This window comes from Amblyraja radiata, chromosome 30, assembly GCF_010909765.2.
Source record: "Amblyraja radiata isolate CabotCenter1 chromosome 30, sAmbRad1.1.pri, whole genome shotgun sequence".
NCBI classification, from domain to species: Eukaryota; Metazoa; Chordata; class Chondrichthyes; order Rajiformes; family Rajidae; genus Amblyraja; species Amblyraja radiata.
In genome coordinates, this window is record NC_045985.1 from 9533566 (window position 1) to 9557264 (window position 23699).

The following is a 23699-nucleotide window of genomic DNA, read 5'->3' on the forward strand; positions in this document are numbered from 1 at the left end:
AACAAGAGGGGTCGAGTATAGGAGCAAAGAGGTCCTTCTGCAGTTGTACAGGGCCCTAGTGAGACCACACCTGGAGTATTGCGTGCAGTTTTGGTCCCCTAATTTGAGGAAGGACATTCTTGCTATTGAGGGAGTGTTTACAAGGTTAATTCCCGGGATGGCGGGACTATCATATGACCAGAGAATGGAGCGGCTCGGCTTGTACACTCTGGAGTTTAGAAGGATGAGAGGAATTCTTATTTAAACATATATGATTGTTAAGGGTTTGGACACGTGAGAGGCAGGTAACATGTTCCCGATGTTGGGGGAGTCCAGAACCAGGGGCCACAGTTTAAGAATAAGGGGTAAGCCATTTAGAACGGTGACGAAGAAACACTTTTTCTCACAGAAAGTTGTGAGTCTGCGGAATTCTCTGCCTCAGAGGGCAGTGGAGGCCGGTTCTCTGGATACTTTCAAGAGAGAACTAGATAGGGCTCTTAAAGATAGCGGAGTCAGGGGATATGGGGAGAAGGCAGAAACGAGGTACTGATTGGGGATGATCAGCCATGATCCCATTGCATGGCGGTGCTGGATCGAAGGGCCGAATGGCCTACTCCTGCACCTATTATCTATAAGTTGTGGAATACGGGATATGTTATGGATATCATATAACCATATAACCATATAACAATTACAGCACGGAAACAGGCCATCTCGACCCTTCTAGTCCGTGCCGAACACATAATCTCCCCTAGTCCCATATACCTGCGCTCAGACCATAACCCTCCATTCCTTTCCCATCCATATAACTATCCAATTTATTTTTAAATGATAAAAACGAACCTGCCTCCACCACCTTCACTGGAAGCTCATTCCACACAGCTACCACTCTCTGAGTAAAGAAGTTCCCCCTCATGTTACCCTAAACTTCAGTCCCTTAATTATCAAGTCATGTTCCCTTGTTTGAATCTTCCCTACACTCAGTGGGAAAAGCTTCTCCACGTCAACTCTGTCTATCCCTCTCATCATTTTAAAAACCTCTATCAAGTCCCCCCTTAACCTTCTGCGCTCCAAAGAATAAAGCCCTAACTTGTTCAACCTTTCTCTGTAACTTAGTTGCTGAAACCCAGGCAACATTCTAGTAAATCTCCTCTGTACTCTCTCTATTTTGTTGACATCCTTCCTATAATTAGGCGACCAAAATTGTACACCATACTCCAGAATTGGCCTCACCACTGCCTTGTACAATTTTAACATTACATCCCAACTTCTATACTCAATGCTCTGATTTATAAAGGCCAGCACACCAAAAGCTTTCTTTACCACCCTATCTACATGAGATTCCACTTTCAGGGAACTGTGCACAGTTATTCCCAGATCCCTCTGTTCACCTACATTCTTCAATTCCCTACCATTTACCATGTACGTCCTATTTTGATTTGTCCTGCCAAGATGTAGCACCTCACACTTATCAGCATTAAACTCCATCTGCCATCTTTCAGCCCACTCTTCCAACTGGCATAAATCTCTCTGTAGACTTTGAAACTCTACTTCATTACCCGCAACCCCACCTATCTTAGTATCATCTGCATACTTACTAATCCAATTTACCACACCATCGTCCAGATCATTGATGTACATGACAAACAACAGTGGACCCAACACAGATCCCTGTGGCACCCCACTCGTCACTGGCCTCCAACCTGACAAACAACCATCCACCATTACTCTCTGGCATCTCCCATTCAGCCACTGTTGAATCCATCTTGCTACTCCACCATTAATACCCAACCATTGAACCTTCTTAACCAACCTTCCATGAGGAACCTTGTCAAAGGCCTTACTGAAGTCCATATACACAACATCCACTGCTTTACCCTCATCAATTTGCCGAGTAACATCTTCAAAAAATTCAAGAAGATTAGTTAAACATGACCTTCCAGGCACAAATCCATGTTGACTGTTCCTAATAAGACCCTGTTTATCCAGATGCTTATATATATTATCTCTAAGTATTCTTTCCATTAATTTGCCCACCACTGACGTCAAACTAACAGGTCTATAATTGCTAGGTTTACTCTTAGACCCCTTTTTAAACAATGGAACAACATGCGCAGTACGCCAATCCTCCGGCACTATTCCCGTTTCTAATGAGATTTGAAATATTTCTGCCATAGCCCCTGCTATTTCTACACTATATCGAGGAAGCTATATCTTGCTATATCGAGGAAGTCTGCAGCATTATCCTGGAGGGGGGGGGGAGCACATTCCTCCCATGTTCTGTGAGGTGGGGGATAATCCCACCCATGTTTCGTAATCTAGAATTTGAAATTCGGTTAAAGAAAACGATTAAAATCTCCACTTTCCACGAGACCGTGGGGGTGTCACTGTTAAGCGCTTTTAAAATGTCTCTATTAACATCGTATTAACACGATGTGTCACCAATTGTGTTTTGACCTTCAAGTATTACTGAAGGTATTCACAGAGAATTTCTTAAAACTGTCTGATGTGGGTACAGTTACCATTTGAACGAATTGGATGTATTGGTGGATGGGAAAGATTTAACGGGTATCGGATTTAAACGGGTTTCCTGGCTGGCTTGCAGGTAAGTCCCTCATTCACGGTCACTCACATTATTTAGTATGTTTTTCTCATCTCTCTCTCTCTGCCCTCCAAGGTTGGTTCTTCTGTTTGCCTTTATTTGCTTCAGTTTTATTTGTTTAAGTTAGGGCTTTATTCTTTGGAGCGCAGAAGGTTAAGGGGGGACTTGATAGAGGTCTTTAAAATGATGAGAGGGATAGACAGAGTTGACGTGGATAAGCTTTTCCCACTGAGAGTAGGGAAGATTCAAACAAGGGGACATGACTTGAGAATTAAGGGACAGAAGTTTAGGGGTAACATGAGGGGGAACTTCTTTACTCAGAGAGTGGTGGCTGTGTGGAATGAGCTTCCAGGTAAGGTGGTGGAGGCAGGTTCATTGGTATCATTTAAAAATAAATTGGATAGTTATATGGACGGGAAAGGAATGGAGGGTTATGGTCTGAGCGCAGGTATATGGGACTAGGGGAGAATACGTGTTCGGCACGGACTAGAAGGGTCGAGATGGCCTGTTTCCGTGCTGTAATTGTTATATGGTTATATGGTTAAGTGTTATTTATCACATTGTAGCTTTTGAAAGATTCATGCGGGTATCAGACACTTTCGAAGGGCATAACGGCCCGTTTGCTGGGCCTTTCATCGCCCGGCGCGGCTTAAAATCAATCTGCTGCGTTGAGGCGATCAAGGCTCCCGATGTTGAAGACCCCACCGGCCGATTTTAAGCCGTGCCGGGCGATGAAAGGCCCCGCGAAGGGGCCGATTCAAGCCCCACGAGTCGGGGTGGACGAAGCTGCAGTTACTGGAGTTCAGAGTCGGTCATCAACCAGGTCAGATCCCGATGTTACCGTCCACAGGCCCCACGGCCGAAGCCTCTGAAGCCTCGCGTTGTGTGTGTGGGTGCGCGCCCACCAAGAAATTGTGTCCCCCCCTCATGTTTTGACAGCGATTTCCGCCCCTGAAAGATCTTGGGAACCTTATGATCATGCTGGGATATGAAAACTGGAGGGCGTGGGTTTAACACAAGAGGATGGAGTTTTAAATGGGCGGCGGACTGGCATGTGATGCGAATAGGGCTGTTGAGCCAAAACCAAAAAGGCCTAAGGCAGGCAACGCCATTGTAGTGGGAGACTCCATTGTGAGAGGTGCGGACAGGGGTTTCTGCGGCAACAGACGGGATGCGAGGATGGTGTGCTGCCTTCCTGGTGCCAGGATCCAGGATGTCACGGACAGAGTGCAGAAAATCCTCAAGGGCGAAGGTGAACATCCGGACGTGGTAGTGCATGTCGGCACAAACGATGTCGGAAAGAAGGGGATGAATATTCTGCAGCGTGACTTTAGAGAGCTCGGAAAAATGCTGAAAAGCAGGACCTCCAGGGTTGTTATCTCCGGTTTGCTTCCAGTTCCTCGTGCTGGCGAGAGCAGGAACAGGGAGATACAGGACCTGAACGCGTGGCTGAGGAACTGGTGCATGGGGCAGGGATTTAGATACTTAGATCACTGGGATCTGTTTTGGGGTAAGGGGGAACTGTACAAAAGGGACGGATTGCATCTTAACAGGTGTGGGACCAGCATTCTGGCAGGCAGGTTTGCCACTGCTACACGGGTGCTTTTAAACTGAATAAGGGGGGTGGGGTGTCGAATGGGATAGTGGAGGATGGAGTTAAAGGGAAAGGGTTTCTTAAATGTGTGAGCGTAGAGACAGAGGGGTGTAAAATGAGGGTAGAAGCAATAGGTAGCAAGGTGAAAAGTAAAAGTGGCAGGCAGACAAAACCAGGGCAAAAATCAAAAAGGGCCACTTTTCAACATAATTGTATAAGGGGTAAGAGTGTTGTAAAAACAAGCCTGAAGGCTTTGTGTCTCAATGCAAGGAGCATTCGTAATAAGGTGGATGAGTTGAATGTGCAGATAGCTATTAATGACTATGATATAGTTGGGATCACGGAGACATGGCTCCAGGGTGACCAAGGCTGGGAGCTGAACATCCAGGGATATTCAATATTCAGGAGGGATAGAGAGAAAGGAAAAGGAGGTGGGGTAGCGTTGCTGATTAGAGAGGAGATTAACGCAATGGAAAGGAAGGACATTAGTTTGGAGGATGTGGAATCGGTATGGGTAGAGCTGCGAAACACTAAGGGGCAGAAAACGCTGGTGGGTGTTGTGTACAGGCCACCTAACAGTAGTAGTGAAGTTGGAGATGGTATCAAACAGGAAATTAGAAATGCGTGCGACAAAGGCAAAACCGTTATAATGGGTGACTTCAATCTACATATAGATTGGGTGAATCAAATTGGCAGGGGTGCTGAGGAAGAGGATTTCTTGGAATGTATGCGGGATAGTTATCTAAATCAACATGTAGAGGAACCAACGAGAGAGCAGGCTATTTTAGACTGGGTATTGAGTAATGAGGAAGGGTTAGTTAGCAGTCTTGTTGTATGTGCCCCCTTGGGCAAGAGTGACCATAATATGGTTGAGTTCTTCATTAGGATGGAGAGTGACATTGTTAATTCAGAAACAATGGTTCTGAACTTAAAGAAAGGTAACTTTGAGGGTATGAGACGTGAATTGGCCAAGATTGACTGGCAATTAATTCTAAAAGGGTTGACGGTGGATATGCAACGGAAGACATTTAAAGACTGCATGGATGAACTACAAAAATTGTTCACCCCAGTTTGGCAAAAGAATAAATCAGGGAAGGTAGTGCATCCGTGGATAACAAGGGAAATCAGGGATAGTATCAAAGCGAAGGATGATGCGTACAAATTAGCCAGAAAAACAGCATTCCGGAGGACTGGGAGAAATTCAGAGACCAGCAGAGGAGGACAAAGGGCTTAATTAGGAAAGGAAAAATAGATTATGAAAGAAAACTGGCAGGGAACATAAAAACTGACAGCAAACGTTTTTATAGATATGTGAAAAGAAAGAGATTAGTTAAAACAACTGTAGGTCCCTTGCAGTCAGAAACAGGTGAGTTGATCATGGGGAACAAGGATATGGCGGACCAATTGAATAACTACTTTGGTTCCGTCTTCACTAAGGAAGACATAAATAATCTGCCGGAAATAGCAGGGGACCGCGGGTCAAAGGAGTTGGAGGAATTGAGTGAAATCCAGGTTAGCCGGGAAGTGGTGTTGGGTAAATTGAATGGATTAAAGGCCGATAAATCCCCAGGGCCAGATAGGCTGCATCCCAGAGTACTTAAGGAAGTAGCTCCAGAAATAGTGAATGCATTAGTAATAATCTTTCAAAACTCTTTAGATTCTGGAGTAGTTCCTGAGGATTGGCGGGTAGCAAACGTAACCCCACTTTTTAAGAAGGGAGGGAGAGAGAAAACGGGGAATTATAGACCAGTTAGTCTAACATCGGTGGTGGGGAAACTGCTAGAGTCAGTTATTAAAGATGGGATAGCAGCACATTTGGAAAGTGGTGAAATCATTGGACAAAGTCAGCATGGATTTACAAAAGGTGAATCATGTCTGACGAATCTTATAGAATTTTTCGAGGATGTAACTAGTAGCGTGGATAGGGGAGAACCAGTGGATGTGGTGTATCTGGACTTCCAGAAGGCTTTTGATCAGGTCCCACATAAGAGATTAGTATACAAACTTAAAGCACACGGCATTGGGGGTTCAGTATTGATGTGGATAGAGAACTGGCTGGCAAACAGGAAGCAAAGAGCAGGAGTAAACGGGTCCTTTTCACAATGGCAGGCAGTGACTAGTGGGGTACCGCAATGCTCAGTGCTGGGACCCCAGCTATTTACAATATATATTAATGATCTGGATGAGGGAATTGAAGGCAATATCTCCAAGTTTGCGGATGACACTAAGCTGGGGGGCAGTGTTAGCTGTGAGGAGGATGCTAGGAGACTGCAAGGTGACTTGGATAGGCTGGGTGAGTGGGCAAATGTTTGGCAGATGCAGTATAATGTGAATAAATGTGAGGTTATCCATTTTGGTGGCAAAAACAGGAAAGCAGACTATTATCTAAATGGTGGCCGACTAGGAAAAGGGGAGATGCAGCGAGACCTGGGTGTCATGGTACACCAGTCATTGAAAGTAGGCATGCAGGTGCAGCAGGCAGTGAAGAAAGCGAATGGTATGTTAGCTTTCATAGCAAAAGGATTTGAGTATAGGAGCAGGGAGGTTCTACTGCAGTTGTACAGGGTCTTGGTGAGACCACACCTGGAGTATTGCATACAGTTTTGGTCTCCAAATCTGAGGAAGGACATTATTGCCATAGAGGGAGTGCAGAGAAGGTTCACCAGACTGATTCCTGGGATGTCAGGACTGTCTTATGAAGAAAGACTGGATAGACTTGGTTATACTCTCTAGAATTTAGGAGATTGATCTTATAGAAACTTATAAAATTCTTAAGGGGTTGGACAGGCTAGATGCAGGAAGTTTGCTCCCGATGTTGGGGAAGTCCAGGACAAGGGGTCACAGTTTAAGGATAAGGGGGAAATCCTTTAAAACCGAGATGAGAAGAACTTTTTTCACGCAGAGAGTGGTGAATCTCTGGAACTCTCTGCCACAGAGGGTAGTCGAGGCCAGTTCATTGGCTATATTTAAGAGGGAGTTAGATGTGGTCCTTGTGGCTAAGGGGATCAGAGGGTATGGAGAGAGGGCAGGTACGGGATACTGAGTTGGATGATCAGCCATGATCATATTGAATGGCGGTGCGGGCTCGAAGGGCCGAATGGCCTACTCCTGCACCTAATTTCTATGTTTCTATGTAAAGTGGATCTGAGTGGTGAGTTTTCTTCCCCACACAGATAGTGCTTGATATCTGGAATATTTTGCCAGAGAAGGTGGTGGAATCAGATGTAATCACCACATCTAAGAGGCATTGCAATTTAACAAATAGGGTGTAGAATAATACGGTTCTAATGTGGGCAAATGGGATTTGTGTGGCTGGGAAAAAAGGTGGACATGGACGCGATGGGTCGAAGGGCCTGTCTCTGTAATGTACAACCATGGCCCTCTGGCTCCAAGAGCAGTGAATGACTGATTATTCACTGCCATGGGTGCAGGGAATTCCAAAGGTTGCCCAGTCTCTGCGTGCAGTCATGTCTCCTTGTCTCTGTCCTAAATGGTCCAGCCCACATTCTGAGAGGGTTTCCGCTGACTCCAGACCCCTCAGACAGGGGAAACATTCTCCCCGAATCCAGCCAACTGAGCCCTGTAAGGACTTTGTGTTTCACTGCGATCTCCTTGATTTGAAACATATAAGATTGTTAAGGGCTTGGACACGCTAGAGGCAGGAAACATGTTCCCAATGTTGGGGGAGTCCAGAACCAGGGGCCACACACAGTTTCAGAATAAGGGGTAAGCCATTTAGAACGGAGACGAGGAAACACTTTTTCTCACAGAGAGTGGTGAGTCTGTGGAATTCTCTGCCTCAGAGGGCGGTGGAGGCAGAGAATTTCATCGATGCTTTCTAGAGAGAGCTAGATAGGGTTCTTAAAAATTGCGGAGTCAGGGGATATGGGGAGAAGGCAGGAACGGGGTACTGATTGGGGATTATCAGCCATGATCACATTGAATGGCGGTGCTGGCTCGAAAGGCCAAACGGCCTACTCCTGCACCTATTGTCTATTGTCCTTTAATACACCTGAACTCTCGAGTACACTGGCTGAGTCTACTCAATTTCACCCAGCATAGTAAATCCATTCTCCCAGGAGCAAGGATTTGTTCAAGTGCAAACAAACTCCGCTCTCCGTCTCTGTGATGCTTCCCCCAGAGTCCATTAATACCATTAATCTTCACATTAAGTGTTGCATAAAGATGACTTAAAAAAAGAACAATGGAAAAGGTATTAGTTTTACCTCGGTTGATGATATCAGATGTTTCTCTCAATGCCATGTTGTGGAAAAAGGTGCGATCATATTTTCCAGTGGGCAACGAGCCACCTACCACCAACATTGTTTTGGTTTCACCACTAACCCTGCAAATATTTAACAGCTGGTTATAAACTGAGCATTAGCTGTTTATTTTGAGCTGTACTATAAAAACAAACATCGTTTTAGTCAAAAGCATGTCCTACCTGCTCTTGCGACCAGCTTCCTCCTGAAATAAATAAAACACAAATCTCAATAGACTGAGATGGATCGTCATGATCCCGACGTCGGGTATTTCACCAAATTGCCACAAAAAAACCCTCTGATAATTCCCATTTCCCAACTCTTTGCCGCTGTCACACAGACAGAAAGTGGATATTGTCGTAGAGACATCGAACACGGGGGGAAGCATTAGGAATGTCGATGAAAATAACTGCGAGTATGCAACTTACGAGTAGACTGGGCAGGTCGTGGGATTTTATCTGGAGCAGGGAGGAGACAAAATGGAGATATAAGGGAAAGAGAGTATAAGAAAAGTTAAAACGGGGCAGAATGCACAGGCCATGTGAAATGGGTATCAATGTGAAAGGTGAGGGGAGTAATGGATTAAAAGTAATATATATGAATGCACGAAGTATAAGAAGTAAAGTGGATGAGCTTAAGGTTAGAAACTGGCAAGTATGATGTTGTGGGAATTATAGAGACATAGCTGCAAGAGGACCAGGGCTGGGAACTGAATATTCAAGGGTATACGTCCTATCGAAAAGACAGTCACGTGGGCAAAGGGGGTGGGGAGGCTCTGTTGGCGAGGAATGAAATTCAGTCCCTGGTGAGAAGTGATATAGAATCAGGAGATGTATAGTCAGTATGGATAGAACTAAGGAACTGTAAAGGTAAAAACACCCTAATGGGAGTTATCTCCAGGCCCCCAAACAGTAGCCTGGATATAGGGCGCAAGATGAATCAGGACTTAAAATTGGCATGAGGCAAAGGTAATGCTACGATTGTTATGGGAGATTTCAACATGCAGGTAGACTGTGAAAATCAGGTTGGTACTGGACCCCAAGAAAGGGAATTTGTGTAGTGCCTCTGTGATGGATTCTTAGAGCATCTTGTACTGGAGCCTACCTGGGAGAAGGCAATTCTGGATTTAATGTTGTGTAACGAACCGGATTTGATAAGGGAACTTGAGGCAAAGGAGCCATTAGGAGATACTGACCATAATATGATAAGTTTTAATCTACAATTTGAGAGTGAGAAGGGAAAATTTGGAGTGTCGGTATTACAGTTGAACAAACGGGACTATGGAGCCATGAGGGAGGAGCTGGCCAAAGTTGACTGGAAAGATACCCTAGCAGGGATGACAGTGGAACAACAATGGCAGGTATTTCTGGGAATAATACAGAAGGTACAGGATCAGTTCATTCCAAGGAGGAAGAAAGATTCCAAAGGGAGTAAGGGGCGACCGTGGCTGACAAGGGACACTATAAAAATAAAAGAGAAGAAGTACAATGTAGCAAAGATGAGCGGGAAGCAAGAGGATTGGGAAACATTTAAAGGGCAACAGAAGATAACTAGAAAGGTAATACGGGGGGGGGGGGGGGGGGGGGGGGGGGGAGGGGGAAAGATGAGATCCAAAGGTAAGGTAGAATGCAGACTGAAACGGGTGAATTTATAATGGGGAACAAGGAAATGGCAGATGAGTTGAACAGGTACTTTGGATACGTCTTGTCTAAGGAAGACACAAACAATCTCTTTGATGTACTAGTGGCCAGAACACCTAGGGTGATGGAGGAACTGAAGGAAATTCACATTGGGTAGGAAATGGTGTTGGATAGACTGATGGGACTGAAGGCTGACAAATCCCCAGGGCCGGATGGTCTGCATCCCAGGGTACCTAAGGAAGTGGCTCTGGAAATTGTGGACGCATTGGTGATAATTTTCCAATGTTCTATCGATTCAGAATGTTCCTGTGGATTGGAGGGTAGCTAATGTTATCCCGCTTTTTAAGAAAGGCGGGAGAGAGAAAACAGGGAATTATAGACCAGTTAGCCTGACATCGGTGGTGGGGAAGATGTTGGAGTCAATCATAAAAGATGAAATAGCGGCACATTTGGATAGCAGTAACAGGATCGGTCCGAGTCAGCTTGGATTCACGAAGGGGAAATCATGCTTGACTAATTTTCTGGAATTATTTGAGGATGTAACTAGGAAAATGGAAAAGGGAGAGCCAGTGGATGTAGTCTACCTGGACCTGGACCAGAAAGCATTTGATAAGGTCCCACATAGGTGATTAGTGGGCAAAATTAGAGCACATGGTATTGGGGGTAGGGTACTGACATGGATAGAACATTAGTTGGCAGACAGGAAACAAGGAGTAGGGATTAACGCATACCTTTCAGAATGGCAGACAGTGACTAATGGGGTACCGCAAGGCTCGGTGCTGGGTGTAGTGGTCATTTGGTCTGTTTTGCATGTCATTGATGATGGCATGTGTCTTTAAATTTTAGACTGCCCGTTATAATGTGGGTGGGATTTATGACGTGTTTTTGGGCGTGTTTGGAGCTTGGATGCTTGCGCAGAAGTTTAGTTTTTAGATTAGTTTGGAGAGATGATGGGGAAGGTGCAGGATGCACCCTTCCATCATGCAGGATCATGCGGGGTCCATGCGGGGTCCATGCGAGATCTAAACAAGATCATTCCAGTGTTACGGAGACGCGAGGAGTTTTCTAATGTCTAAAGTAATAAGCTGGAGTTCGATGAAGATTGTAGTAACGAGTCGTAAGAAACTTGGATGTATCTTACTGTTTTCTATCATCAATAAAGCATTTATTCATCAAAAGACTGTGTTTTGAAGCCATATCTGTGAAGAAGTTCTGAAGGTCTCTGTGAGTGAGCTCGCATGCGTTTCAAAGACACCCCCTTCAACCATTCTCATCCATTTAGTGGCTAGAGTGCTAATTACCTGAAAGATATTCAAATCTGCCGCTACACTGGGATCGCAGCTATTTACAATATACATTAATGATTTGGATGAAGGGATTCAAAATAACATTTGCAAATTTGCCGATGACACAAAGCAGGGTGGCAGTGTGAATTGTGAGAAGGATGCTATGAGGATGCAGGGTGACTTGGACAGGTTGGGTAAGTGGGCAGATGCATGGCAGATGCAGTTTAATGTGGATAAATGTGAGGTTATTCACTTTGGTGGCAAAAACAGGAAGGCAGATTATTATCTAAATAGCGTCAAGTTGGGAAAAGGGGAAGTGAGACTACACCTGGAGTATTGCATACAGTTTTGGTCTCCAAATCTGAGGAAGGACATTATTGCCATAGAGGGAGTGCAGAGAAGGTTCACCAGACTGATTCCTGGGATGTCAGGACTGTCTTATGAAGAAAGACTGGATAGACTTGGTTTATACTCTCTAGAATTTAGGAGATTGAGAGGGGATCTTATAGAAACTTATAAAATTCTTAAGGGGTTGGACAGGCTAGATGCAGGAAGATTGCTCCCGATGTTGGGGGAGTCCAGGACAAGGGGTCACAGCTTAAGGATAAGGGGGAAATCCTTTAAAACCGAGATGAGAAGAACTTTTTTCACACAGAGAGTGGTGAATCTCTGGAACTCTCTGCCACAGAGGGTAGTCGAGGCCAGTTCATTGGCTATATTTAAGAGGGAGTTAGATGTGGCCCTTGTGGCTAAGGGGATCAGAGGGTATGGAGAGAAGGCAGGTACGGGATACTGAGTTGGATGATCAGCCATGATCATATTGAATGGCGGTGCAGGCTCGAAGGGCCGAATGGCCTACTCCTGCACCTAATTTCTATGTTTCTAAGTTCAACGGGATCTGGGGGTAATTCTTAATCAGTCACTGAAAGTAAGCATGCAGGTACAACAGGCAGTGAAGAAAGGGAATAGCATGTTGGCCTTCATAACAAGAGGAGTTGAGTATAGGGAGGTTGCACGGCAGTCGGGTCACGACCCATGACCCGTACTGTTGCTATGCTACACCAACTGGAGTATACGCGATGAACTGCAGGTAGGCACTTACCATTGTTTCCAGCGTAGCGGGCCCGTTAAAACCCGCCGAAATGGTCAATTTTTGCGCTGTTAATAAGTATGGAAATCGGGATAAGCGTGTGAGACATTTATCCTACTTCAGAATTCCAAAAGTGAGGAGAAATAATGGTAGCTAGAAGCGAGAGCTGAAGGGACAACAACAGCCAGAGTGCTTGGCGAACATTGATATCGAATTGAAAATATTGGGGATTATCGTGTTTGCTCACTGCATTTCATCAACAGTAAGGCATTATTTGTGTTTTTTCTTGATTCCTTTGGCATTTAAAAAGTTTCAGAAGTGATAAATCTGGCTGTAAAATTTTAAAATCGCACATGGTTCTCAAGTGGGTTTTTACATACAAAATGAAAACACCTCGGAAGCAAAATTTATCATTTAAAAAGAATCGCAAACCATACGTGGGTTTTGAATTACATTTTACTCAGATGCAAGCCAAGGAATGGCATAATTTTTAGCTGTTAATTGGACATAATCAACCTCAACAAATTGACAATATCCTATTGAAAGGGAGTGGGTGTTCAGGACATTTTATTATTTGCCAAAATATACATCTCAATAACATAATGATAGAAAACTTACTTTTCCACACCCCACTAGTAAGTCTGGAGAATGTTTTAATTATAAATTTAGCTTCAGAAGCGTTTTCTTTTTGCATGTAAAACCCACTTCTGAACCATGGGCGATTTTAACATTTTACAGCCAGATTTATCACTTCCGAAACCTTTTAAATACCAATCAAGAAAAAACACAAATAATGCCTTACTGTTGATGAATTGCAGTGAGCAAATGCGAAATATTCGTCAAGCATTTTAGCTGTTGTCCCTTCAGCTCTCGCTTCTCTTTACATTCATTTCGCTTCACTTTTGGAATTCTGAAGTAGGATAGATGTCTCTCACGGTTACTCCGACTTTTTTACAGCGCAAAAATTCGCCATTTTGGCGGTTTTTAACAGGTAGGAAAGTGCGTGTTTCGTGGATTAACAACATATACCGGAAGCTGCGATGTCCTCCAGATGGATTGAGCGGCTCCGTGCGCCAAGACCTATGACCCGGTGACCTTACGTGCAACCCCCCTATAGGAGCAAAGAGGTCCTTTTGCAGTTGTACAGGTTCCCAAGTGGGATGACACCTGGAGTATTGTGTGCAGTTTTGGTCTCCAAATTTGAGGAAGGACATTCTTACTATTGAGGGAGTGCAGCATAGGTTCACGAGGTTAATTCCCACTATGGCGGGACTGTCATATGTTGAGATAATGCAGCGGCTGGGCTTGTACACCCTGGAATTTGGAAGGATGAGAGGAGACCTTATTGAAACATTTTAGATTATTAAGGGTTTGGACACGCTAGAGGCAGGAAACATGTTCCCGATGTTGGGGTAGTCCAGAACCAGGGGCCACAGTTTAAGAATAAGGGATAAGCCATTTAGAATGGAGACGAGTAAACACTGAGAGTTGTGAGTCCGTGGAATTCTCTGCCTCAGAGGGCGATGGAGGCCGGTTCTCTGGATACTATCAAGAGAGAGCTAGATAGGGCTCTTAAAGATAGCGGAGTCAGGGGATATGGGGAGAAGGCAGGAACAGGGGTACTGATTGGGGATGATCAGCCATGATCACATTGAATGGCGGTGCTGGTTCGAAGTGCTGAATGGCCTACTCCTGCACCTATTGTCTATTATTGTAAAATGTCAGAGATAATAGGATGGAATATTTTAAGTTCAGTGGCGGATTTAAATGGGTGGGGGTTGGAAATATTATCACTACTTGTGGGGAGACCAAAAATAAAATCTGAAATGTATGATGGCCTGTAATAAGTTCCACAAGAAATGCAGTAAACAGAACGTGGAACTCACAGGGTGGCCTGAAGACACTATTGCAGGTAAATTTAAGTTGAAGTGGGATAAATGCACGAGGATTCCTGGAATTTGGGGCATTATTGTCGGATGTGGTGAGTAGATGGAACAGACGGAACATTGACCCAGTACTGAATTACTGGTAAATGCAGCATTTATTTCAGAAATTTAACCCATCACTTTGTGACTGTGCACTTTCACTTCACCAAACTGTGGTGTAACCCCTCACCTTCAGAAATATCACACCGTCCTTGTGGTCTATCTGTTCATGTAACTTTGAGAGTTCCTGCTGAATGGAATTTAAATTATTTTGTATCTCTTGAAGATTTTTCTCCATTGTTTTTACAATCTTCTCCTCTTCTTCCCGCATATCTCCGAGTAAACGCTGCTCTTTCTCAGTGAGAATCTGGTGCAGTTCAGCAAACTGGGATGTGATCAGTGACTGAAGGTTGTGTGACTCTTCCTGTCAGATGAAAGATGAGAATCAATATATTATGTCGCTCTTGAGTGCAGAAATATGCCATTCGGCCCAACATGTCCATGCTGGGCTCTGTACGTATCTACACTAATCCCATTTACATGTATATAATCCATAGCTTTCATTACCTTGGCAATTCAAGAGTTCATCATGATAGTTCTGAAATATTATGTGAAAGTAATGTACAAGCACATCATTCCCCTTTCCCCAGTACAATTCCCTGCAACCTATTCTATTCTATGGTGAGACCAAGCCTAGGCTCGGTCCGCATTAACCAACCTGATCTCCCTGTGGCTCAGCACTTCAACTCCCCCTCCCATTCCGAATCCCACCTTCCTGTCCTGGGCCTCCTCCATGGCCAGAGTGAGTCCCACCGTAAATTGGAGGAGCAGCACCTCATATCCGCTTGGGCAGTTTACACCCCAGCGGTGTGAACATTGACTTCTCCAATTTCCGGTAGCCCTTGCTGTCTTCCCCCCTTCTTAGCTCTCAATCAGCCCTCTGGCTCCTCCTCTTCCTTTCTTCTTCCCGCTCTACATCAGTCTGAAGAAGGGTTTTGGCCCGAAACATTGACTATTTCCTTCGCTCCATAGATGCTGCTGCACCCGCTGAGTTTCTCCAGCTCTTTTGTCTACCTTCGATTTTTACAGCATCTGCAGTTCCTTCTTGAACCTATTCTATTTCATGTGTCCATTAACCCTCAGTGGACAGAACCAGGTAACCAGAACTAGTAGACAGCCTCAACCACTTAGGGTGACAGAATTCATAGAGTCATACAGCAACGGTTGTTAGATACTGACCAACACGCCCCATCTGCGCTATTTCCACTTGTCCACGTTTAGCCAAGACATTTCTAAAACTTATCTGTCCACGAATTTGTTTGAATATCTTTTAAATGTTGTGACGGTACCTGACTCAACTACCTCATCTGGCAGCTCGTTCCATGTACCCACTACCAAAGTTGTCCTTCATGCTCGTTTTAAATCTTTTCCCTCTCACCTAACAACCTAACCCTCACATTCTCGATCACCCTACTTATGGTAAAAGACTGACCATCCAACGTATCATTCCGTTTCATGATATTATACACCTGCCACAGACCATTCTTCAGACTGCTGCGCTCCATGGAGTAAAGTCCTTGGCTGCTCAACCCCTCCCAAGAGTTCGGGTCCTTGCCTACTGAGCTCTATAGAGGTGCCAAATTATTGCACACTTCACAGGGATTAAATCTACACTAAAACATTAAATCGATAGTACAAAGCCTCACCCGAACTCCAGAAATCCTCTCTTTCTGTTTCTGCTCCGTTTTCTGGATCTCTGATTCCTTTTCTGTGAGAGATTCGAAAGAAGATTTCACCTGTTCCTGGGGTTGGGTTTCAGATCAGAGAATAAAAATGTCAGACAATACAGAAAAGATTAGACAATGATGTGATCAAAAGTGATTTGGTTTTACCATGTAGAATTCAATTGCTTCTTCTATCAGCGTTAAGCCGTGAGACTTGTGTTCCCGCGCAGTTGCACAATTCAAACAGATCAGTTTCTTGTCCGTTTTACAAAACAGCTTCAGTTCTTCCTGATGTTCCTCGCACTGAAATTTACTTTTCTTCGCTTTGAGTTTCAGGCTCAGTGCTCGAGCTTTAACAGACAGTCTAACCAAGGCCCGATTCACCCTGAGGGTGCGGTCTGTAAATTCCTCTCTACATTCTGGGCAGGAGTTTCTCCCCTCGCTGCCCCAACTCTGTGTGATACAGGAGCGGCAGAAGTTGTGCCCGCAGTCCAGCGCCACCGGATTGGTGAAGAAATCCTGGCAGATGGGACAAACTACCTCCTCGGTCCAACTCTCGACCGGGCATTTCGCAGCCATTTTCACTCCGGAACATAATCAAGGAGTTTGCTTCCTGGTTCAAGTTGTTTTCATTCACGTCGAGCTGCTGAACCCCGCGCAGTACCGCGATTGCTCACTGCTCACGCTGCCGGTCCGGGCAATGAATGCTATTTGCAAGTGTTCAGTGTGAAGGTGTCCTGGCCACTTCCAACCAAAGATCTTAGAGCTGGAGTAACTCACAGGTCAGAAGAAGGGCCTCGACCCGAAACGTCACCTGTTCCCTATCTCCAGAGACGATTTCTGACCCGCTGAGTTGCTCCAGCTTTTTGTGTCTATCTTCGGTTTAAACCAACATCTGCAGTTCCTTCCGACGCCTTAATGTCAATACGTTACCGAATTTATTGATGCAATGTTATCTATTCCCATTTTTTGTATCACAGCTTCTCAGCGTGTAATGACCAAATTGCAGACAATTTTGCCGTATTTCAGGCTACCATTGTGTTGTGAATTTACGACTGTCAGGAAATGGGCTGGGATTGTCTAACAGTTATCTCTCAGGATCCGATTAGTATTGGTTGCGAGGGATTGTGTGAGAGACGGCAGTTCAGTTCAGTGCAGTTTAGTTTATTGTCATGTGGACCGGCGTACAATGAAAAGCTTTTGTTGCGTGCTGTCAATGCATGTACACAATACATGTACACTATGCATACATGATAAGTGAATAACATTGAGCGCAATGTAAAGCCAGCGATCAAGGATAGTCCGAGAAGAAGCAATGAATATTAAGGCTGATTCACAAAAATTAATATCATACTTTTATAATAATATATTATATAGAGAATCACCCTCAACAGAAGCACTAAGGGAAGATTGGGAACATGAGCTAATGATAAAGATCTCGAAGGATAGATGGGAAAAGTATTTGATGAATACACATAACTGTTCTGTTAATACAAGACATAATTTAATTCAATTCAAATTATTACATAGACTATATTATTCAAAAACGAGGTTGAATAAATTTTATCCAAACGTCTCTCCCAGATGCGATAAATGTTTGTTTCAAAACGCTAATATAACACATTCATTTGTAGGATGTACAAAGTTGAATAAATTTTGGAGTGATATATTTGATATATTTACAAAGCTCTTCAAGTCAAGAATAGAACCCAAAATGGAATGGATTATATTTGGAATAATAGGAGAAGATACCAATTTAAATAAAGACCAAAATGTTTTTTTAAAATTATGGGTTAATAATTGGAAAGAAATTGATACTTAAATTTTGGAAAAATACAACCATACCAACTGTTAAAATGTGGATTAGGAATATGATGGACATAGCACGCCTTGAAGAAATGAGACTCCGACTAATAGATAAATATGACCAATTCTTAAGGAGTTAGTCTCCTTTCATCGACTTTTTGGAATCATGTGATGCAGCGGTACCATAAGGATTGGTGATTTCAGTTCATGACGTGGATAGATCTACATCCCCGAATATAGATTTGAAAAATTCTCTTTTAAGGGGCCTTCTCTTCTATTTCTACTTTCCACCTTTTCTTTTTTATTTTATTTTTTTATTTTTATTTTTTATATCCACACTTCACATTTTTTCTACTCTCTACCATCTATTTTTCCACTCTTTCCCCTTTATATTGTTTTCTTTTTCTTGTCTTGCTTACTTCCTTCTCATAACATAAAACTAGAAGGTTGTACATAGAATGGATTACGGTATGACATAGTTGGCACCTAAAATTAGGTGCCACTGTATTGTTTTGTATTGTATTAACTTCTAATAAAATAAACAAAAAAAAAACAAAAACAAAAAAAAAAGGATAGTCCGAGGGTCACCAGAGAGGTAGATAGTAGTTCAGCACAGCACTGCTCTCTGGTACTCTGGCACTACCGCAAAGAAAGTTGGTGAATCTGTGGAATTCGTTGCCACGGAAGGCTGTGGTGGCCGAGTCAATGGACATCGTTTGTAAAGTGGCGATAGGTAGATTCTTGACCAGCGTGGGTGTCAGGGGTTATGGGGAGAAGGCAGGAGAATGGGGTTGAGGAGGAGAGATAGATCAGCCATGAATGAATGGCGGAGTGGAATTAATGGGGTGAATGGCCTAATTCTGCTCCTATCACGTACGAACTCATGTACGTTGCTTGTAAGACTCCCTTTCATATTATTGCATCTGACCTTTCCACTGGGCAGAGCAAGCATGTTAGAAGATTGTAAGTTCAACCTCTGCTCCCAAACTTGAACCCGGGCTGACACTTCCTCGGGGTGTGGCTAGAGAGGGCATTGCTCTTCAGACAGAGTCCACAGCGTGCCAACAGGCCCCTCAGCCCAGGGCCGGATTTACCACTAGGCTTCATAGAAGGCACTCGTCCATGCCTTCATCTCCTCCCGACTGGACTATTGTAACTCACTTCTCCTTGGCATCAGCTCCACCTACATCAACCGACTACAACTGGTCCAGAACGCAGCCGCCCGACTCATCACCCACACCTAATCCTGGCATCACATCACTCCAGTCCTCAAACAATTTCACTGGCTTCCCATCTCCCACCGGATCACCTACAAAATCCCGATCCTCACCTACAAAGCCCTCCACCATCTGCCCCCCCCCCCTATCTCACTGACCTCCTCTCCCCCTACCAACCCTCACGGTCCCTCAGATCCACATCAGCCGGTCTCCTCTCCACCCACAAGTCCAACGTCCGCAGTTTTGGGGACAGAGCCTTCTCCAGGGCAGCTCCCAGTCTCTGGAACTCCCTCCCCCAACTGATCCGCAATTCCGTGTCCTTCACCATCTTCCAGTCCCGCCTCAAGACCCATCTCTTCACCTCTGCCTATCCTTGGCCCCACGTCCCCCTCCCTTTTCATCTGTGCATTAATTGCCTCATATTGTGTTTTGTATTGAATTCTGTCTTTACTTTGTGTACTAGTCATGTCTCTACTATTTATTTCATTCCCCTTACATGTTTTTCCTCTACCTGCTAAATTTTTGCAAGGTGTCCTTGAGACTCTTGAAAGGCGCCCATAAATAAAATTTATTATTATTATTATTATTATTATTATAGGCTCAAGCCTATGGCCTCGAGATCTAGGGGGCCTCCGGCCAAGGCAGGACACCTGCATTTCAACTCTGGGCGGGCCCCCCTCTCTATCTCTCTCTCTTTGTCACTCTCCGTCTCCGCCATCCGTATCCATGTCGGGGCCGCCGGGCTCCACTCGCTCATCATCCGCCGGCACGGCCGGCCGCCTTGCACATGCGCACTACTACGGCCAGTACATCCTCCCCTGCACATGCGCACAACCACGGCCAGCACATAATCGGCCGCCCTGCACATGCGCACTGCCACGGCAACTGGTCGACGCTGGGCACTTTCTCGCTCGCTTTGAATTGTGGGAGATCTGGCCGCCATTGCTGTCTGGCGCTACCTCGCCGCAACCGCTGAAAACAAACGCAGAATCACTCCCTGACCATGGAGCTGGAGTAACTCCTTGGAGTAACTCTTGCTTCTGGTTTCCTGGTCCTCCATAAACATTCTAAACGGAATTTCAACTGGAGGTGATGGAGGACTGAATAGTACAAAGTGAATTAACAGAAAACTCTGCTTTAAGTGTCGAATAGGTCAGGAGAACACATTATTGGCAACAATGCTGAATACAAGATTCAACTGTCAGCTCCTTATGCCAGCCTATTGCATTTTATCTGTTTATTTATTGTGTATATATGGTCTATGGTATATAAACACACTGACCTTTTATCTCCTGTTCTGTATGTTTATATATTATGTTGTGCTGCAGCAAGCAAGAATTTCATTGTTCTATCTGGGACACATAACAATAAAACTCTTGAATCTTGACTTGGACTTAAGCAAAACTGGGTCCTTGGGAGAAAAAAGAGCTACCTTAAATTTAGTTGCGTCTGGTTGGGTAACTATGGTAGGGTGAAGACTATTCCATGCTTTAATTGTGTGTGTGTGTGCGAGGGGGGGGGGGGGGCGGACTCCATGGAGCAGCCAGCAACTCTGGATAGAAGAAATTGGGTGACGTTTCAGGTAGAGACCCTTCTTTAGACTTCCTCTGGTTTTAGTGTTTTTAGTTTTATTTAAAGATACAGCGTGGAAACAGGCCCTTCGGCCCACCGAGTCTACGCCGACCACCGATCACCTGTACACTAGTTCTATCCCACACATTAGCGGAGTAAGTCAAGAGTCAAGAGTGTTTTATTCTCTCACGTCGCAGTTAGAACAATGAAATCCTTACTTGCAGCAGCACAACAGAATAAGTAAACAATGTTATAAACGAGAAAACAAAACGGTGTATATGTATATATGAATACTAGACTAAGTGTTCACACGGGAGGGCTGGTCCCCCGTCGTAATATTCCACCTCTCCACCAAATCCAATATTGGTGGCCAGTGGGGGGGGGGGGGGGGGAGCGCTGGTACGGGTGTTGTTGGCTGCAGGGACTACTGGTCTCCAGAGGGCTAGTATGGACATTGTGGGCCAAATGGATTCTTGGGGTGGCAGCTCAGTCCCTCAAGCCTGATGTGCTGGCAATCACTCACGGCTGGTGGGCTGGCAGTTGACTCACGGCTATTCCTTGAAATTCCATTTCAAGCAGAGTGCAAGGCCACCAAATTCAAATCCATTTCCCTACCATTTCAAGCAGGGTGCAAGGCCACCAAATTCAGGTTCAGTGGGTGAAGAAAGTGGGATAACAGAACTTGTGTGAATGGGTAGACAAAAATGCTGGAGAAATGCAGCAGGTGAGGCAGCATCTATGGAGTGAAGGAAACAGGCGATGTTTGGGGTCGAGGCCCGTCTCCAACCTAATGTGAGGGTGGGGGATGGGAAGAAGAAAGGAAGATGCGGAGACAGTGGGCTGAGGAAGAGCTGGGAAGGGGAGGAGAAAGCAGGGACTACCTGAAATTGAAGAAGTCAATTTTCATACCGCTGGGGTGAAAACTGCCCAAGCGAAATATGAGGTGCTGCTCCTCTAATTTATGGTGGGCCTCACACTGGCCATGGAGGAGGCCCGCCATAAATTGGACAGAAAGGTTGGATTGGGAATGGGAGGGGGAGTTGAAGTGCTGAGCCACCGGGCGATCACGTTGGTTATTGCGAACAGAGCGGAGGTGTTGGGCGAAGCGATCGCCAAGCCTACGCTTAGTCTCACCAATGTGGAGCAGCTGACACCTAGAGCAGTGGATGCAGTAGATGAGGTTGGAGGAGGTGCAGGTGAACCTCTGCCGCACCTGGAAAGACGGCTTGGGTCCTTGAATAGAGTCAAGGGGGAGGTAAAGCAACAAGTGTAGCATTTCATGCGGTTGCAAGAGAAAGTGCCAGGAGAGAGGGGGTGGTTTGGGTGGGAAGGGACAAATTGACCAGGGAGTTGCGGAGGGAGCGGTCTCTGCGGAAAGCCAACAGGGGAGGAGATGGGATGATGTGGCCAGTGGTGGGATCCCATTGGTAGACAAAAAAAGCTGGAGAAAATCAGCGGGTAAGGCAGCATCAATGGAACGAAGGAATAGGTGACGTTTCGGGTCGGGACCCTTCTTCAGATTGATGTGGGGGGGGGGGGGGGGGGGGGGAACACGAAAAAGAAAGGAAGAGGCAGAGCCAATAGGCTCTGGGAGAGCTGGGAATGGGAGGGGAAGGAGGGAGAAAGCAACGACTACCTGAAATTAGAGAAGCCAATGTTCATACCGCTGGGGCGTAAACTACCCAAGCGAAATATGAGGTGCTGCTCCTCCAATATGCGCTGGGACTCACTCTGGCCATGGAGGAGGCCCAGGACAGAAAGGTCGGTTTCGGAATGGGAGGGGGAGTTGCGCCACCGGGAGATCAGTTTGGTTATTGCGAACTGAGTGGAGGTATAGTGGGGAGGTGGGGGGGGGGGGGGGGGGGGAGGGGAGATGCGATTCTTCGGCCGCTTACAACTTGGTGCTCGGGCTCAGAGCAAAGATACCAGAGCATTTGGTTCTGAGCGCTCAGTCACCCCAAAATAATAACCCAACAATATTGCACTCAAATTGCTCTTACTTTGAGTTCGTTTTTTTTTTTAATCGTTTTTTTTTTAATCGCAAAGGCTTATCGAAATGGTGCTGTCTGGACACGACAATGAATGTGGCTATTAGTCGCGGATGGTAAAAGACACTACATCATGTGATGAGGTGGACACAAATGCTGGGGAAACACGGTGGGTGCAGCAGCGTCTATGGAGCCAAGGAAAAAGGCAACGTTTCGGGCCGAACCCCTTCTTCAGACCAAAGATCCTAGAGCAGAGGATCTTTGTTTCAGACTGATGTGAGGGTGGGGGCGGGAAGAAGAAAGGAAGAGGTGGAGCCAGAGGGCTGAGGGAGAGCTGAGAAGGGAAGGAGACAGTAAGGACTACCTGAAATTAGAGAAGTCAATGTTTATACCGCTGGGGTACAAACTGCCCAAGTGTAATATGAGGTGCTGCTCCTCTAATTTCCGGTGGTCCTCACTCTAGCCATGGAGGAGGCCCAGGACAGAAAGGTTGGATTCGGAATAGATGACTATAACTGCATTGCCCAGATAAATAAGTTCAATAATGCCCAATGTGTAAATACACATTCACTGGTCAGGTTTCCACAACTTCCATCAAAAATACCCAAGGGGGAGCAGATTTTTCCACAATCGCACAATCACACAATCGCACGGAGCGACCGCAGGCAGTGAGACTGGGCCCGCACTTGTCCTCCACTATCACCCTGAGCACCGGCACACCACAGGGCTGTGTACTAAGCCCCATGCTCTACTCCTTCTTCACTCACGACTGTGTTCTTGCATTCGACTCCAACGCCATCGTGAAGTTTGCAGACGACACAACAGTGATTGGGCTGATCACCAACGGTGATGAAACAAAATACAAAGCGGAGGTGCAGAACCTGGCGGACTGGTGCACACGTAACAACTTGTCACTAAACACCTCCAAGACCAAGGAGCTGATTATTGACTTCAGGAGGTCCCATAATGGAGAATACGCCCCAATCTCAATCTACGGGGAAAGTGTGGAGAGAA

At 45.3% G+C, this 23699-nt stretch overlaps 1 protein-coding gene across 1 annotated transcript in view; it reads right to left on the reverse strand.

Annotated features, from left to right (window-relative positions):
- The window catches only part of LOC116989947 (zinc-binding protein A33-like), a 28731-nt gene extending 11896 nt beyond the window's left edge, over positions 1 to 16835 (reverse strand). Inside the window, exons 1-4 of the mRNA XM_033047502.1 lie at positions 16271 to 16835; positions 16085 to 16180; positions 14569 to 14802; positions 8620 to 8642 (exon numbers count right to left, since the gene is read on the reverse strand). Coding sequence (XP_032903393.1) covers positions 8620 to 8642; positions 14569 to 14802; positions 16085 to 16180; positions 16271 to 16681 — 764 coding nt within the window. The 5' untranslated portion in view covers positions 16682 to 16835. The remainder of the gene's footprint in view (positions 1 to 8619; positions 8643 to 14568; positions 14803 to 16084; positions 16181 to 16270) is intronic.
- Between the last annotated feature and the right edge of the window lie 6864 nt (positions 16836 to 23699).